General features: G+C 45.9%; 2 protein-coding genes across 5 annotated transcripts in view; both read right to left on the reverse strand.

The window, feature by feature from the left end:
• LOC147151162 (uncharacterized) overlaps positions 1–3,971 on the reverse strand; it is a 31,245-nt gene extending 27,274 nt beyond the window's left edge. Inside the window, exons 1-10 of one of the 2 annotated variants that reach the window (XM_086014516.1) lie at positions 3,768–3,971; positions 3,618–3,677; positions 2,399–2,464; positions 2,265–2,327; positions 2,137–2,178; positions 1,444–1,482; positions 498–1,340; positions 332–424; positions 158–250; positions 3–65 (exon numbers count right to left, since the gene is read on the reverse strand). In XM_086014516.1, the coding sequence (XP_085870642.1) occupies positions 3–65; positions 158–250; positions 332–424; positions 498–1,340; positions 1,444–1,482; positions 2,137–2,178; positions 2,265–2,327; positions 2,399–2,464; positions 3,618–3,677; positions 3,768–3,788 (1,383 nt within the window). In that variant the 5' untranslated portion in view covers positions 3,789–3,971. The remainder of the gene's footprint in view (positions 1–2; positions 66–157; positions 251–331; positions 425–497; positions 1,341–1,443; positions 1,483–2,136; positions 2,179–2,264; positions 2,328–2,398; positions 2,465–3,617; positions 3,678–3,767) is intronic. The other variant, XM_086014506.1, reaches the window with a different exon arrangement.
• Positions 3,972–4,384: 413 nt separating this feature from the next.
• On the reverse strand, positions 4,385–15,252 carry ndrg2 (NDRG family member 2). 3 transcript variants are annotated; one of them, XM_086022336.1, is made up of 16 exons: positions 14,957–15,252; positions 11,583–11,668; positions 10,334–10,375; positions 10,148–10,253; positions 9,948–10,068; positions 9,727–9,789; positions 9,585–9,645; positions 9,425–9,511; positions 9,282–9,338; positions 8,161–8,264; positions 8,048–8,086; positions 7,905–7,956; positions 7,786–7,833; positions 7,676–7,711; positions 6,158–6,209; positions 4,385–6,061 (listed from the first exon to the last, which is right to left on the reverse strand). In XM_086022336.1, exons 2-16 carry the CDS (start codon positions 11,655–11,657, stop codon positions 5,898–5,900), a joined length of 1,107 nt encoding a protein of 368 aa, XP_085878462.1. In that variant the 5' UTR covers positions 11,658–11,668; positions 14,957–15,252; the 3' UTR covers positions 4,385–5,897. The 3 variants fall into 3 exon arrangements, with proteins under 3 accessions (XP_085878462.1, XP_085878452.1, XP_085878471.1); XM_086022326.1 differs by having other exon boundaries at positions 10,334–10,378; positions 14,957–15,248; XM_086022345.1 differs by lacking the exon at positions 14,957–15,252 and adding an exon at positions 11,892–12,019.
• Positions 15,253–16,402: the final 1,150 nt, after the last annotated feature.

The following is a 16,402-nucleotide window of genomic DNA, read 5'->3' on the forward strand; positions in this document are numbered from 1 at the left end:
ACCTGTCCAATCAGCATGATGTTCTCAAGGACGTTGCAGTCCTCCCGGTTGAGCGCTTTCTCGTCCTAAAAGACACGCAAAGGCAGGTCAGCTGGGATCGATCTGTTGATCCGGCGCATGATCCCGTCCTGCCGCTACCCGCCAGCACGCGGCGCACCTGAGGCTTGGCTGTGGCGCCGATGACTGAAACGGGGAGCACTTTGACTGGTTTCGGAGGAGGTTTCGGCGGCCCGCTCGGCTCCGGCTCAACCTTGCCATGCCGAAGACGGTTAGTCACGGTTCAGCAACTGACAGACGGCTTGTTCTGCTGACGGAGGCGAAGGCGGTTTACCGTGTACGCCGGCTTGGGCGACTTCTCCGGCACGCGGGGCTTCCCTGGTCTGGAACGAGGAAGCGGCTTTGGCGGGCGCCTTGTGAGCGTCATCTGGCGACCGAGGAGCGGATATTTAGAAAGAGGCAACATAACTTCCAATTGCAAACGGCGAACGATAACGCACATGATTGAACTCGGTCGGGGACGAGCCCGGCGACGGGATCAGATTGCGGGCCTGATTGAAGGGAGTTGGCTGGAGGATCCCGTGTTTGCTTCCTTGAGGAGTGGTGAGCACAACGTCGCGTGGTGCGTCGGAATACATCGATCGGACGGTCCACTCCGAGAGGTCCGACGTCGATTTGGCCAAGCCGCTCCCGGCAAGCGTTCCGAAAACGTCCTTGCTGTTGGGCGTCTTTGCAACAAACGGGTCGCTTGCGCCGCCATCGTCTCTGAACAGCTCTTTTACTATCGGGCTGGAGACATTCGAAGAAGGGGAGAATACGTCCGCATCGGATCCGGATAATCCGGAATAAGCAAGGTCCTCGTCATGTGAGGATTTTCTTCCATTTGCCCGAAACAAACGCGATGCAACGGTTGAGGAAGGATAAAACGGATTCCCCGTTGGATCCCTCGGAGAGCCCAACGGATCCTGTGCTGTGCTGGAAGAAGGCCGAAATGGCAAAACACTTTGAGGCTCATCCAAGACTCTGCCGGAAGGTGTCTCGAGGCTAAAATCCTCTTGAGAAGCTTGTAAAAGGTCCTGCAGGCTGGAGCTCTTTGAATGCAAGTTCTTGAAGAGGTTCTCGGGATGGCTTTCTGCTGAGCTCAGGGTTGCGTTGTGATATTGCCCACCAGCAGGCCCGCTTTGGGATTTCAAAAAGCTGTCCGACACTGTGGCTCCAGTTTCCTGCCAATCCAAAGGAGAACGCTGGAATTCAGGCAGAGGAACGACGTTGCTATCCGCCCGCGCTTGCTGCCACAGTTTCCGTCCAAAATCCTCACCGCCGTCGTCCTTGTTCCCAGATTCCTAACGTGACGATTGCAGAAAAAAAAAAAAAAGAAAAAAAAAAAAAAAAAGAAGTCAGCCGCTGTCGAGAAACTGATAAAGAAAGAATGCTGCCGGTCCATACCAAGTAATTGGAATAAAAAGGGTTACTGCTGGCCAAAGGCTGCAGGGAAAAAGAGAAAAGTATGTTAAATTGGATCATCCAATGGCGGAGCCAGAACGTGACAAATGGGTGGGCCCGGAAAATCAGGGTGGGCCTGAATATTTCTCTCACCGAGTACAATCCTCCCGTCTCGACGCATCGTATATTAAAATAAAATGACAAACTGAATAATATGAAGTACGGATCTTCCAGAGACAACCACAATTATTCCATTCTTAATATCGAATAAAATAAATAAAAAAACAAAACAAAACGCTAATTTAAAAAATCATTTAGTAATCATTTTGAAATATATCGTTTTTCATGAATCTCACTGGGTGGGCAGTCTGTCATTCTGGGTGGGCCTGTGCACACCAGGGCCCACCCATGGCTCCGCCCCCGTGTTCATCCCACAAGTGAAGGTGTGTGTGTGTGTGTGTGTTTGGGGGGGGGGGGGGGGGGGTTTCTATAAACGTCACCTGTGGGCTCGACCGGTGAGCTCCATTCCGTAACAGGAAAGTTACATGTTAACAAAAGAAACATGCAAACTGGTTGTGCACAACACAGAGTGAGAGTAAAGGTGAAACCCGGAAAAAAAAAAAAAAAAAAAAAAAAAAAAGGGTGTGTGATCGACTGGCGGACGCAATCAGCCCAACAAAAAAATTTTGACCTCACCTGTGTCAGCTCGCTGTCGGCGGTCACATCCGCCAAAGTGTCCTATAAAATAAATAAATAAATAAATAAATGAACGGAGTCCATTGCTTGCCCCAAATTAGCAGTGTCACTTTAAAAGCTTCTCTCACTCGGTTGCTTCTTGAGACGTACGCAGGCAGCCCGCTGGAGTCTGAGGGCGACGGAATGACGGTCTGAGGGAGACAGACGAGACGATTAAGTCCTGCCGTCGCAGAAAACGGGACGGTGGCAAAGTGATAAGTACCTGTTGCTGATTGAGGAACGGGCTTTGAGGAATTTTCTTCAGCATGTTCTGTAGCACCACAATACTCTGCAAAGACGATGACTCGCTTTACTAGTAAACCGGTCATAGACAATAATGGCAGTGCCAAGCAAATCAGGTCACGTTGCATCATTTGACAGTTTGTTGTTTACTTCTCCGAAACTATAGAGCAGGCAGTCTCTCGCTAGTGGTAAACAAAATAATCACTCAATTAAATGTTCAAACCAAATAATGTGACAGTGGCTTTAACAATCACATACATGCACACCCTCTCTCTCTCATAAACTGCATTTATGTACATTTTAATTGAATCAATAAGTACAGCATTTTTATTTCATTTGGATTTTTGTTTTGGTTTTACTTTCCATTGTCTTAAATGCTTTCCTGTGAGACGGCCGAGGGTACAATTAAACCTTTGTGTCCAACTGTTGCAATTGACACAACACAGGAAGTCAAAGCGAACCAAAATCATCGTCATCACTTACAACACACATATTCCTACTTCATGAGGGAATGTTCCAATGTAAAATTGATGCCTGGGCTCAATAACTATTAGGAACTAACTTCCCAGATTACCAGTAGTACAATACTTCCCATACTACATGCCAGACCGACCACAGCTGCTGTATAAGGCCTCTCTATTTTATATTGTGTTAAAATAAAAAAAATAATAGTAATAATGTGCTATGTGTACCAAATTAGTTTATCTTTGCTCATTGATGTCTATGAAAAGTAGCCTACACTCTAAAAACGGTTGGGTTAAAAATAACACAGGTTTGTGTCAAAAATGGACCGATCCACAACTTGGGTCAATTTGACCCAACTTTCTTGGTTGTTTTTGGAGAAAACAATGCAAAACATTGGTAGTTTTGTACAAAACAGCCCATTTTTTGGGTTGTTTTGTACAAGACAATGCAAGAAAGTGGGTCAAATTGACCAAATTTGTGTATTGGTCCACATTTGACCCAGAATTGTGTTATTTTTAACCCAACTGTTTTTAGAGTGTATGCATGATAGCAAATAAAAGAGCAAAATCAGTTCAGAAATGAGAAGCTATAATTGGAGCTAGGTACGGTGACTAGCGCAAGTTGGTGTCACTTGATAAGGTGCATGACAATGCAAAACGCACGCCTTCAGTGGCATGCTTCATCGGTACAATAAGATGGATGACAACAATCTTAAAAATAAAAATAAGATTTACGGGTTGTCTTTGGATGGTGTCGCTCTCCCCTCGCTTGTCCTTCGCCCCCTCCTGAGCCTCCTAATTTGAACAACATTGAAAACAGCTCAAACTCCAACATAAAGAATGAAAGTAAGCCGTAGAGTTTGTGTCATGTTGTGCGCAACTTACCGCGCTCATAACGGCACTCATGATGCCTTTTTGCTCGCTTTTTGCTCGTTTCTTCGGGTGTTTGTGCTCATTACCATCCAGCTGCTGAGCGCACCTGTGTCAAGTCTCCACTTGGAAGGCGCGACATCCGCTATGTGACTTTCAGAGTAACGGTCCGATCCAGGAGAGAAGATAAAAAGGTTTCCTAACAGGTGTTATTGTGCTCGTTTCATTCATCTTTAGAAAGTGACAACATCAAGATGAGGCACTTCTTTCCCCCCCCCAGTCTGCAGCTCTCGAGATGTTCTATTTTTTGTGTTGTGCAAATTAAAGTTTAGTGACGCATATCCGGTTTGTGTCTAACTAAGTTGACTTGACACAGGTGTCTGCCTCCTCCTTGACACCAAGCAAGCAAGAATTCTGCAAGATCACAATGCAAACCGACCGGTTGTCCTTGCCCTGCTGCTCTTTCGTAATGACCCACCTCCACCCAAACTTAAAATTGAATTTAACATAAAAACAAACTTTATAGGATAAGGGTCAAATCATTGCACATGAACACGTTGCTGTGGCAGGTCAATGGCTTCACAATTTGAACTGAATTGTGTTGGCAAAAAACATTTCAAAGACGCAAGATGTTTTTTTTTTGTAAGTTTTTATTCACGTCTCTTTATGTTACACACTTATTTTTGTCACACAAGTAAATGGGATTGCATTTTCTTTTCAAAGTTTATTACATGACTTTGCCTAACGCAAAAAAAAAAAAATAATAAAGTTACAAGTGAAATACGTACACAATGGACTAAACGTGAGCATTTGGGGAAAGATCCACGCAAAGATGAGACGCACAACTCGGAAAGAAAATGGACAAAATGCCACACATCCATTTTTTGTATCATCATGTGAGAGCTGCTCATGTTCCCTTTTATTCTTGACTTCCTCTGCCTCCATTTTGGCTGACATCGTATTTCTTCTTCAAAGCATACTTTTATTGCCAACACAAATTGTGTGTCAGGCTCAGTCCCTGTACGTATGACATAAACACGACTAACGGACCTCCTGGCAGTGCTTTAGCTTTCGTTTACACGACGTGTGCTTCTTCCTTGATCATTTTTTTTTTTTTGGAAGGTTCACAAAATTGCAGATATTTTGACTCCAGTTGCATGTGAGCGAGGATTCAAACGTAGAACCAATCTAGAATACAAACTGACGATCGCTCACTTTTTTAAAGTGTCTCATCGCATTGCTGGCAGTGACATGTTAGCGGTACAGCACTTTCCTAACAACATGGCGGTTGTGTGGAGTCGCTTTGAGCACACGTAAACTCAAGTATGGCGGCTGGGTTTAGTTAAGAGGTATCTGAGGTTTAGAGAGTTTAAAACCCAATAGATAACACAGTGATCCCTTGTGAACGCGCTAGCGCGCTACGTAGCGACGTCACCGCGCATCCTGGACACAGTGCGGGGGACTGGAAGCACTTGTCGAGCGACCGGCGTCCTCGCGTTTGCCGCCTGACACCGCGTGCACTCGCAATGTTACGAGTAGTCATTGGACGAACGAGCAGCCTTAAAAAGCCCCCCTTAAAAAAAAAAAAAAATACAAATAAGAAAAAAAAAAAAAAAAAAAAAAGAAAGAAAATCTCCCCGTCCGCCTCCTCGGATGGTAACACAAAACGGCAAACGAGGCTGGAAGACGTAACAACCTGACAACAGTACGAATATGCTAACGTAAAATGGGCTAAGGAGTCGAAAAGTAAAAAGTAGCTCGGAAAGTTGTCAAGACACATGATCTCTGCTATAGGCTACCTTTTGTGTACAACACATCAGTTGTCAGCTTCTTTTTAGGACTATTACTATGAGTTAGGGCCTCTAGCGACCACACACTTGTGCTAAATGGAAGGGCTAACAACAGAGCTAGGGGCGCCATGTTGTGCCCACCTCCCTCTATTCACAAAGAATCTTTTCTTTCCTTTTGGACAGCGGGGATGCGAGGATTTGGACGACAGATGCTCCCCCCTTTTCCGGTTGCAATTTGTTTTCCTGCCTGGCTGGGGAATGACGGGAGGTGCGGTGACAATGATGGGAACCCGTCGGTCTCGACCTTTTTCCATCTCTCGGTTTTCTTCCCCCCCCGTCCGCGCCCGCCTTCTCTTCAGCAGGACACCTCCATGGTCTGTGAGGGGCTGGGCGGCATCTGCCCCCCCTGCGAGCCCTGGGACAGCGTGCGCGAGCGCGAGCGAGATCCTTCCATGGAGTACGAAGACGACAGCGAGGTGGTGCGTGAGCGGGACAGGCGGGTCATGCAAGATGAAGCCACTGTGGGGACAGACGCCGGGTGGGCGGGCGGGCGGCCGGGTTAGAGCGCGCACGTGGCGCACGCAGTCGGAAAGGAAACGCGGGGCGCTCACTTACTGTAGCCCATTCCCTGGATGAAGTACTTGAACGCCTCGGTCAGTTTTGCGGGCTGCAAAGGCAAAGATTTGACCATCAAGTGCGCATGTTTCTGTCATTGTCGGAACAGGACGTACAGGGGTGCCTTGAGATGCGAGTGATACGACTTTTTGCGGATACGAGCTGTCATTCAGATGATTGCGAGCGCTGTATGGTGGCAATGAAGTCAAAGCACTTTGGCAAAAAGCCAACAATTCATCAGGAAAAAGGCTTCGAGCTGTGTAATGCCACGCCCAGCTGGAGCTTTCTCCAAAACAAAAACAGAAGCCAGATAATTACACATGTATTTAAAAACAACCACATGGTTTTTTTTTTTCTTGGGAAAGTCCGCTTAGCTTGCTGAGAAACAATGCAAAACATTATTGACATTATAACGGTTAGAATCGATAGTCGTGGTTTTAGAAGCAATAGATATTTGAACACGAATAGCGGGGCAGCACATTTAAAGCGGAAGTAAGCCAAACATATTTTTTTTCAAGAATATGTTCTATGCAAACCCACTCGTTGAAACAAGGCATTCCTTTAAATATTGGGTTTGTGGAATAAGAAATAATCCACCCATTTTTAGCCATCTCAGGGGGCGGCCATTTTGTCACTTCTGTTGAAAATGACATCACAACTGCTCACAACGACCAATCACGGCTCAGCTTGAGAAAACAGGTCAGCCGTGATTGGTCGTTACCTGAGCCCTGAGCAACTGTGATGTCATTTTCAGTCGACAGAAATGAAAAAATTTGGCCGCGACCTGAGATGGCTAAAAACGAGTGCATTTTGCTGCTTAATTCATATTCCACAAACGCAATATTAATCACAATGCTGTGTTTCAACAAGTGGGCCTGCTGGGAACATATTCTTGAAAAAAAAATGCTTGGGTTGATTTCCTCTTTAAACAGGTAATATCTAGTAACGATAGTCACAAGCGTATACAGTACAGTATTGTTTTTCCTGAAGTCTGCAGACCCGGGTCGATTAGCTCAGAGTTCCAAGCAAACATGGTGGAGCAGTATTAAGCTGTTATGCGGCGCACAATAAATTGCCGATAGAAATGCTTTTAAATCCAGGTGGACGGCGTTGCTTTTCCTCATACTTGTGATTAAGGTCTTTTAAAGTTTTTTAAAAAATCAATTTCCGTGTACGCACTTTTAGTAAGCTATTTTTCATTTCTTTGCTTTTAAATGTTGTACTTTTAATGAAGTGAAGCACAGTGAGTTACCTTCTGTGTGAAATGGTTTATATAAATAAAGCTGCCTTGCCTTGCCTTAATTATGTTATTATTCTGTTTTTATAAAGTACAAGATTACAGAGTGCTACAAAAATTTGTGTTTTTGGGGGGTGGGTGGGGTGGAACGGATCATGCCCTTTCCATTCATTTCAATGGGGGAAGATGATTTGAGACACAAGTGTTTTGAGTTAGGAGCATGGAAAATCTCATCTCAAGGCACCAACTGTGGTGATATTTTTGAATTTGCTTTCGTTTACCTGAGTGAGCTGTGGGAGGCCGCCGGCGTCCGCCATCTGAGGAAATAAGGGACGGTTTGAAAAATTGTCATGATAACGATGGCGGGAGAGAAGGAAAGCCAGAAAGTCACCTTGAGGAAGGAGGTGGTGGTGGGGTCCAGTTTGCTGTTGCATTCCACCTGTCGAGTGACAAACAACCATGAGAAGCGCCAACAGGTCGAGAACGCGGCGTGCCGCTCGCTACACTTACGGCGGCGTCCTCGTACGGCGCTTGGTCGCCCACCACCAACATGACGGGACACCTGAGCGGCCACACACAGAGAAAACATTCATCATCATCATCATCCGGACAAATCGGATGACTTCCATTATGTCAATAAATAAAGACGGTACTTGAAGGTGCTACTGCGGTCCAGGTTCAAATCCCTGCGGCTGTAGAGATAAAGAAGATGTGATTGCCGTGGGTGCCATTTGGCTTGACTTTTTTTGTGTGTGTGTGAGATGACCTGTTGTAGGTTTTCCAGAAGAGTTCTATGTTGAGCAGGTGAGGCGCTTTGTTGATGCGCTCTCTGTGGGACTGCACCACATCTGTGTTGGATGACAGCTCCTCCTGAGACGGTTCACAGTCGCGTGCATGATACGTGCGTACCCGCCAATTTGGAGTTGTGAGAGAAGGCCCCAAAAATTAAAAAAAATCAAAAAAAATCACAATGACGGAAATCAAGGTTATCATGTCAGAGATGAAAAAGACGTGGGCCACAATCACAGGCACTTGAGGCCCCCACCATGGCTCAAGTCGGAGGGGGGGGGTGATATTAAAGTCACCATTTATTAAACCCAACACACATTTTTTTCAAGAGTATGTTCCGAGCAGGCCCAATAGTTGAAACACAACATTCTGATTAATACTGCGTTTGTGGAATCTAAGTTAAGTAGCAAAATCCACCCCTTTTTAGGCATCTCAGGGGGGCGGCCATTTTGTCACTTCTTTCAACTGAAAATGACATCACAACTACACAGGGCTCAGGTAACGACTAATCACGGCTCAGCTTCAGAAAACAGGTCAGTCCTGATTGGTTGTTACCTGAGCCCTGTGCCGTTGTGATGTCATTTTCAATCGACAGAAGTGACAAAATGGCCGCCCCCATAGATGGCTAAAAATGGGTGGATTAACTCTTATTCCACAAACGCAATATTTATCAGAATGCCCTGTTTCAACTAATGGGCTTGCATAGAACACATTCTTGAAAAAAATACATTTGGGTTGACTTCTCTTTAAGTAAGTATGTGAACGGCAGACAAGTGTCCATTTCACGGTTATTTAGGACATTTGGTTAGCAAAATCCCAGTTTCAATGATTATTGTTAGGGGTTTATATACTTCGCCTAGCCCATGCGCCAATGTGTGTGTGTCTCCACAGCCTTAAACGGATTCAAGTGCTATAGATCGGGAAGGCCAAGCAAGAGAGAAGTCACAGCGAAACAACAGCCTAGCTCAAGACAAAAGACGCCTAATCTAACAGAACATATCAATGAATCACAGATTTGTAAATCAAACATTCATACGGACGGGCTGTTTGCAAATGAGTGCGTGAGTGTGTGTGCATGTGTTTCTGAATGGGACGCACCTGGCTGAAGAGGTGCGACATGATCTGTTCGGTGAGCGAAGACGTCACAGAGCTGAGCTGCAGACATTTATTGAATAGTTCACATCACATCTGCCAACCCGGAGCGAAACAACACCAACCTTCCATCATGTGTGTCCTCTTACCTTTTGAGCCGCCCAGTCCATCCACCCTCGGGCGTTTGTGTCGATGTTGACCAGCACCAAACCCTCCACAGAATCTGGGTTAGCAAGCTGCGCACGGATACAAAAAAAAAAAAAGAATCATGCCACGTCCCTTTAAAGGCGACCGACCGTCAACGCTCACCGTGAATTTGCTCAAGATGTACGCCCCGGCGCCCACGCCAACTCCGATCACGGTACGGAAGCTGTAGGACACGAGGCCTACGTTAACGCGTTGACACTTTAGCGAGCTAGCCGCGGCGCGCTATGCTAGTTTTTGGACTTACTTGAAGAACTGCAGGACTGCAGGGATCATCTCCGCGATGGTCTCCATGGATGGGTACTGGTAGCTGTTGATAAATAGAGGATCTTTGTGAAAGTCATTTGATGACATTTATTATGCGGATCTCAAAATTGAAAATGAAGATTCGTCAGCCAAACAGGAAATCAATCAGAACCGGATCACAAAAGAGCTTCACATGAGGACAATGACGGAAAGTGAGCTCACCCGGCGGGGTAAACAGCCGCCCCGTCCTCTTGGCCCGGAGCGTCGATGTGGATCAGCGTAAAATTCTTGACGATCTCTTGCATCTCCTCAAACTTGAATAACGGCAGGAAGCAGCTCTTGCCTGCCAACGGCACAGAGAAGCGTGAAGAGTGTTGTGCGGCCAAGAAACGGACAACAGCGGCAACAAGGGGGCCACGCACTATCCAGGCCGACGTCGTGGAAGGTGAGGATGGCGGGCCGGCGGCTGTTCCGCGTGCCGTGCAGCGTCACGTGCAGGACGCCGTGAGGAGTCTCCACGCTGTGCTCCTGAAAACGGACGCACAAGAGTTCATGTTCATCCTTGCTACCCTGTCGCACGTTATGATCACGGCGTGTCGAATTCCCACCTGGCCCTGGTCCAGGAGGATCCTGGCTGCCAGCTCAACATCCTGCTGGAAATCGCAGAAAGACAAAAGTAAGGTCGATGTCGTGTCTTTGAAATGATCACAAAGGTTTGCCGTACACAGAACATGCTAGCTTAATGCTAACACACAATGCAAAACGCCACAGACCGTCAAACGAAACGAGAAACATGTTGTGGTGTTATTGGCAAACATTACCGCAGCTTACTGAGGAACTTATTTGTGAAACTCTTCTTCTTGTGCTTGTACATCTGTATAATGCTGCACCCTGGTGGCCAAGGTGAGCTGACCAGGAGATGCTACACAATGAAATGATCATTATTCACACATTAATTCTTTACACTCTATTTAGTTATATTGCTGTTTTTTTTTCCATAAACAGTATGAAAGCAGTCTTGGTAGGGCTGCTCGATTATGAATAAAATATTAATCACGATTATTTTGGAAATAATTGAAATCACGATTATTCAAACGGTCATTTTGGTACAAAACAAGAAAATGTTTATATGCAAATAATATAAAGACAAATACATTTCTTTGAAGCACTACAATTATGTAAGTTCCAAACAACATTTATAAAATGAGTTATTAGAAAAAATTTTTAAAAGTTACACATGGAAAATGTCATGGAATTCAAGTAAGATTTCCTTGTGTGTAAACAAACATAGTGCGTTGGATATAAATGCATATTAACAATCTTTTATTTTTACGATTACGCCAATTTTGTAATCGTGGAGTGCAATAATCGTTATTGAATTTCAATTAATTACGCAGCCCCATGTTAATCCATTTCCATTCATTTCATCCGGGAAAGACAATGTGAGATACGAATTGTTCGAGTCACCAGTGTGACCTCGGAACAAATGGGCAAGCCACTGCTATATTCTGACTGGTGAGACTGCGTGTGCGTGTACTTCCACCTTTTGCCACCGGGGGTCAGTAGCAAGAGGTTACAAAGCAACATCAGCAGGAGCAAAACCGAAGAGCCCCCCCGCCGCCCGCCCAAACCCCCCCCAGGGCTTTGACGTCAAACCGGCTGCATCACAGCCAGCCAGCACTGCAGCACATTTGTGTGCGTCAAACACCCCCCCCCCCACACACACAGACACTTACTGTGCTCTAGGATGATAACACACAAAAGCGTGGCAGCTTACTGAAATGCCACGCGGCGTGTACAGTGTGCGCACGACGTGTGTGTGTGTGTGTGTGTGTGCGTGCGTGCGTCCTCTCTGACCTTGCTGGAGTCAGCCTGACCAGTGAGCAGCGGCTTGTCCTCCGTGATGGTGATCTCTTGCATCTCCGTTGTCATGGCGATTCGTCCTGGCCGAGCAGAAGACACCAAAACGTCAAAATGTGCCGCTAAACACACACACACAGTACGTGTCGCAGAGCTCCTGTGGCGACTCATGAAAGTCAATTAGTGATTAGCGTCAGCAGACACGAGAAGAAAATATTTTTGGGAATGAAGAAGCTCCCTCTAAAGACATGTGCATGTTATCATACACGCACGCTAAGAGCACATGATTTGGATAGTTGATTTTACCGTGTTTGGAGCGGCTTTAGCTAAATGTCTGCTAAATCGTACATATCATGAATTGCACTCGCAGACGTGCAAGGTATGAAGATGTCCAGCCAGACGCGCAAGATGGTGGTCATATGAGCACACTGATAACGCAGCTCTTCTGTCTAATCTGCTCCCCCTTACATCCTGTCACATTTTAATCGGCCTAACGCTCCGATCATGGCAGAGGCAGTGAGCGCTTCCGCTGAGGAGAGCCCTCATGCCCCTTTCCACGGTTTGGTACAGGGACACTCTGACCGATTTTCCAGAACACACTGGCAAGAGAGTAAAAGCAGTCAAACACAGGATGGCCCTTGAAAAAAACAGCGCTTGTTGATTTTCTTGCGCACGGAAAACCAATACGGGGCCGGTAATGTTTGGCAACATGGCGCCAACCCACGTTGCTTGCTAAGAGATGTGTGACACCGTGGCAAGGAATCGATAACGGCTCAATGGATTGGATTTGCCAGCAGGAAGCCAACGGGTTTATTTTCGGAAACTACCAATGTCCCACCGGCCGATGCACAATCGGGGCATTCGAGAGAAAGGTGCAGGAAATGGCACTATTAATAGGCAGTTAGGACTGAGAACAGAGCAGCTTTGTGGCCCGCTAGCATCTGGACGCCAGCCAGCGGCAGAAGCGCTGAGCGCCCCAAGCCAACCTGCCCCACCCCCGCCCCTCCAGGCCCGTCGCTCTCACATACATAAACATGTTCTCACTCACTAGGGGTGCGCAGTTTATACGGTGTATACGGGAGAAAGTAAACATTTGTCTTTTGGTAGAGAACGACAATAACTCTTGTTGATAATGCAACCGCAACTGCCTCTGTGTCAAAATAGAACAGCCATTCTTCTATATTTATTCGTTCATTTTTATTTATTCATTTTAATTGGCGCATCCACGTCGAATGGTCTATCCTCCCTGCTTTCCCGGTTGCTAGCGCAACGGGGGAATGCTGGGCAAAAAGCTAACTTGCTCCACTTCAGGCATATCTTCTACGCGCCAGCTACAAGCTGCAGTTTGCTAGGTGGTGGAGCTAAACGCTATCCTTCCTCTCCTCTAAGCAACTAATCCTCGCCTCCGCGGCGGCAAATAAGATGACAAGCGTTATCACTACAGAACGACGAGTACTAACTACTAAGCAAGGGGAGAAAAAATAGGAGAAGCTAGAGAAGCCATGCTAACTGCTAAGCTAATGTGAAATGTAGACTTTGTGCAAAGAAAAGAATCAATCTGATACTTTCTGCCCGTGAACATGAAATATTTACATTTTACAGTAAAATAAACTATTCAGAAATACTTGCACCGCAAAGGGATTCAATTTATACTTTGATATGAATTATGGGCCATATCGCCAGGAATTTATATATGATGGATTAAGAATTGGCCCCTTGCGGCTGAAGCCAGAGGGCAGCCATCTTACGTTACCACTCTTACTGACAACCTCTGTTCAGTTTTAGCCTAAAAACACTCATCAGTGTTTATTTTATGCCAGGTTCTCTATAAGGAGTCAGACATGACAGCCGCTCAAAGAACGAGCTATGGTGAATGATGCAGTGAGTTTCATGATGCAGACAAATATTTGAGTAGCACTCAGAGATATACCTTAGAAGAGAAAATGGATAATCACATTCATACCGATGAAATGTGCATGTAGTGCTTTTCCCAGACTTATTGGTACAACCACATGCCACACACTGTGACATTTTCGCCGTGGACACTGTCAAATAACGAGAAAACGCTGCGGTGAAATCAATGTATACAAGTTAGGCGGGCTCAGCAAGCGGCAATGCAAGATGGCCGCATTGTTAATCCACTCATATATACGTCCGTGCATATCGAGAGAAAGTCTGAGCCAAGACACCAGCGAGACGACTTTCCCCGTGTGGACTTCCACAGGCCGCAAATCCACAGAGGCAATGCTGAACAACAACAGATTAAGTTACAGGAACCACCAAAACGGACTGTGCAGGAAGTAAACCGAGCCCACGCAGTTTGGTTTAATGTCAAGAATGAAAGTGTTAAAGGCCCACATGAAAGCCAGCGACGCTCTCCTTGGAGATCGCCGCTTAATGGCTGAGCAAACATTGTAGGAGAAAATGTTAATACTGGTCCTGGCCACAGATCAGGATTCTTTGCTTCTTTGCCAATATCCTTCCAACAATTAGAAGCACTCGGGTAAACAGAATCTCACTGCTTCCATTGCTGTTGACTTTAGACATGGCAGGTGCAACCACCCTATCTTGAGAAAACAGCCCCTTCCCCTCACATCATAGGTCATCTGAAGGTCAAACAGTGTACAGATCAAAAGTAGGCCACACAGATTTTTTTTCTTTCGTCTACCACGTTGGCAGGCCTGGAAGGAAAACAACAGAAAGTTCCCCCCCTGCACTTGGTAAGAGGGTGAGTCTGCCTGTGTGTGAGAGCCTCCAAATGCGGCATGACTCACGGAATGTGCGTGCACGCGCTTTCTGAAAAACAGTCTGTGCGCGCGCTTGTGCGTGCACGTGACCCTTCATTCAAATCAAGTGCAGCGTTTCTTCTCCTTTTTCCCTCCAGCCAGCTCTGAAAAGGTGGACAACTGAGACACACCCCCATTTGACATTGAGGACCATTGTGTGTACCGGACACCCGCGCCCCTTCCCCCCCTGCTTCTTTCAAAAATACCACCCATCATCTCAAGAAAACCTAAAAAAGAAAATTCCCGCACCAAAAAAAAGGGGTGTTGTAGAAGCTGAGCTCAATCTAATGATGCTGCTAACGCGTGCACGATGTTTACTTCAATTGTTCAAGTTCATGCAAGAGGAGAATGTCAATAGTGACCTATTTGCAGCTGTCATGATGGGGGGCGGGTGCTTTGGGGGTGGGGGGGGGACTATGCCACGTGTGCGCGTCAATAAATGCACACTTGGGAGCTGGACAAAGAGAGTTTCGTGGGGGAGGGGGTACACTGACATGCATTAATATTTACAAATATCTCACGCGCGCGTCCAGTTTGTTCTCATTCAAGCAAAGCATCACACTGACTACATCCGGGTTATGTTACCTGGTTGCGCGGCGAAAGATGGGGAAACGGCTCACAACAAGTCCAAGTCGGGCCAACGAGCTCCACACGGGTTCTGGTGCCGATCGAATGGGTCCCAGCTCGTATGTGTCCGCGTTTTCGCTCCGGTCCGCTTGTGTTTTTTTTGCCTCTCCGAGCGGAGTTCTGCACAAGGGGGAGGGGGCGGGGCTGGCTGAGCCCGTCAATCAAAAGGCGACAAGGAAAGGACTCAGTTGGGGGTTGCAAGTTCTATGTCCTCACATGCACCACAAAGAGCTCACAGTGGGTTTATTGTATAGTTCGGCAGAGGTAAGCGCGTGCATGCGCACTGCGTGACGTGCCCGCGCGTGGGAGTATAAAGAGGGTTTACGCGTCCTGAGGACCCCCCACCCCCTTATTTTCAGCCCCACATTGGTACAGTCCAGCCTTGTTTAGCACGCAGATAGACTATCGTTATATAATATATGACATTAAACCACATAAAGAAATTGGAGAATTTATTATAAGCCTGTATAACATTTTGTATATTCATGAAGATCTTTTAAATGTGCTTTGCCTTGGCTACTTTAAATTTTAATTGCATTTATTTTTTTTTATTTTTTTTCATTCAGTTGGCAGCACTGAAAATGGGGAAAAAAATTGTAAAACTGACAATAAAAATGTTGGACAAGTACCAGACTCGAGATATTCATACATTAAAAAAATTGAAATGTGAGAAAAAAAAATGTGTAGTCGAATGTTGCTTTGAGAACAGGACCATTATTCAAATGGGTCTTTTAAAATCTGAAAAAAGAATAACAATTGAGCTAAAACGGTGCAAGTATAATGTATATCGTATATAAAGTATACAGGCCTGCATACATACATGTATACATGTATTGTATACAGTATATACAGTATACAGGTTGTCCCCCAAAATGTATGCACACTTTAAATACAGTAATTGTAAAGTAGGTGTTAATTTAAATAAATTTCGTTTTATATAGTCTACATGTGGATAGATCATGTATCCATAAAGAGATGTGTTTTGAGATGTGTATGTGTGTGTGTGGGGGGGTGGGGGGGTGCATGTGTGAATAAATACATAAGCATGCAGAACAACTGCTGCACACATGTCACCCGTGTTGGACATTGCTGGACGCAGACTGCCAGCTGTCTTGCTCGGACAGATTAACGAGCCCTCGAGTGACGTAACAAACCCACAACACAACACGACACGGCACACCTCGAGTGTGTCGCACAACATTCACGTACGTGCGCGAGAGCGGGCCCTGTGTAAACACTGTATGGACCAGCAAAAGTAAACGCACACACGCACCCCCCCCCCCCCCACACACACACATCAAGCATGTGTTGGTAGTATCTATTATAGACCAATACTATTAAGCTTACACATGTATGTTTATTATCTTGTGCAAAAACATAATAATAAATAACAATTAAAATACT

Source organism: Filicampus tigris, chromosome 2, assembly GCF_054856515.1.
Source record: "Filicampus tigris isolate MCC_2025a chromosome 2, RoL_Ftig_1.0, whole genome shotgun sequence".
In the NCBI taxonomy this organism is placed as follows: domain Eukaryota; kingdom Metazoa; phylum Chordata; class Actinopteri; order Syngnathiformes; family Syngnathidae; genus Filicampus; species Filicampus tigris.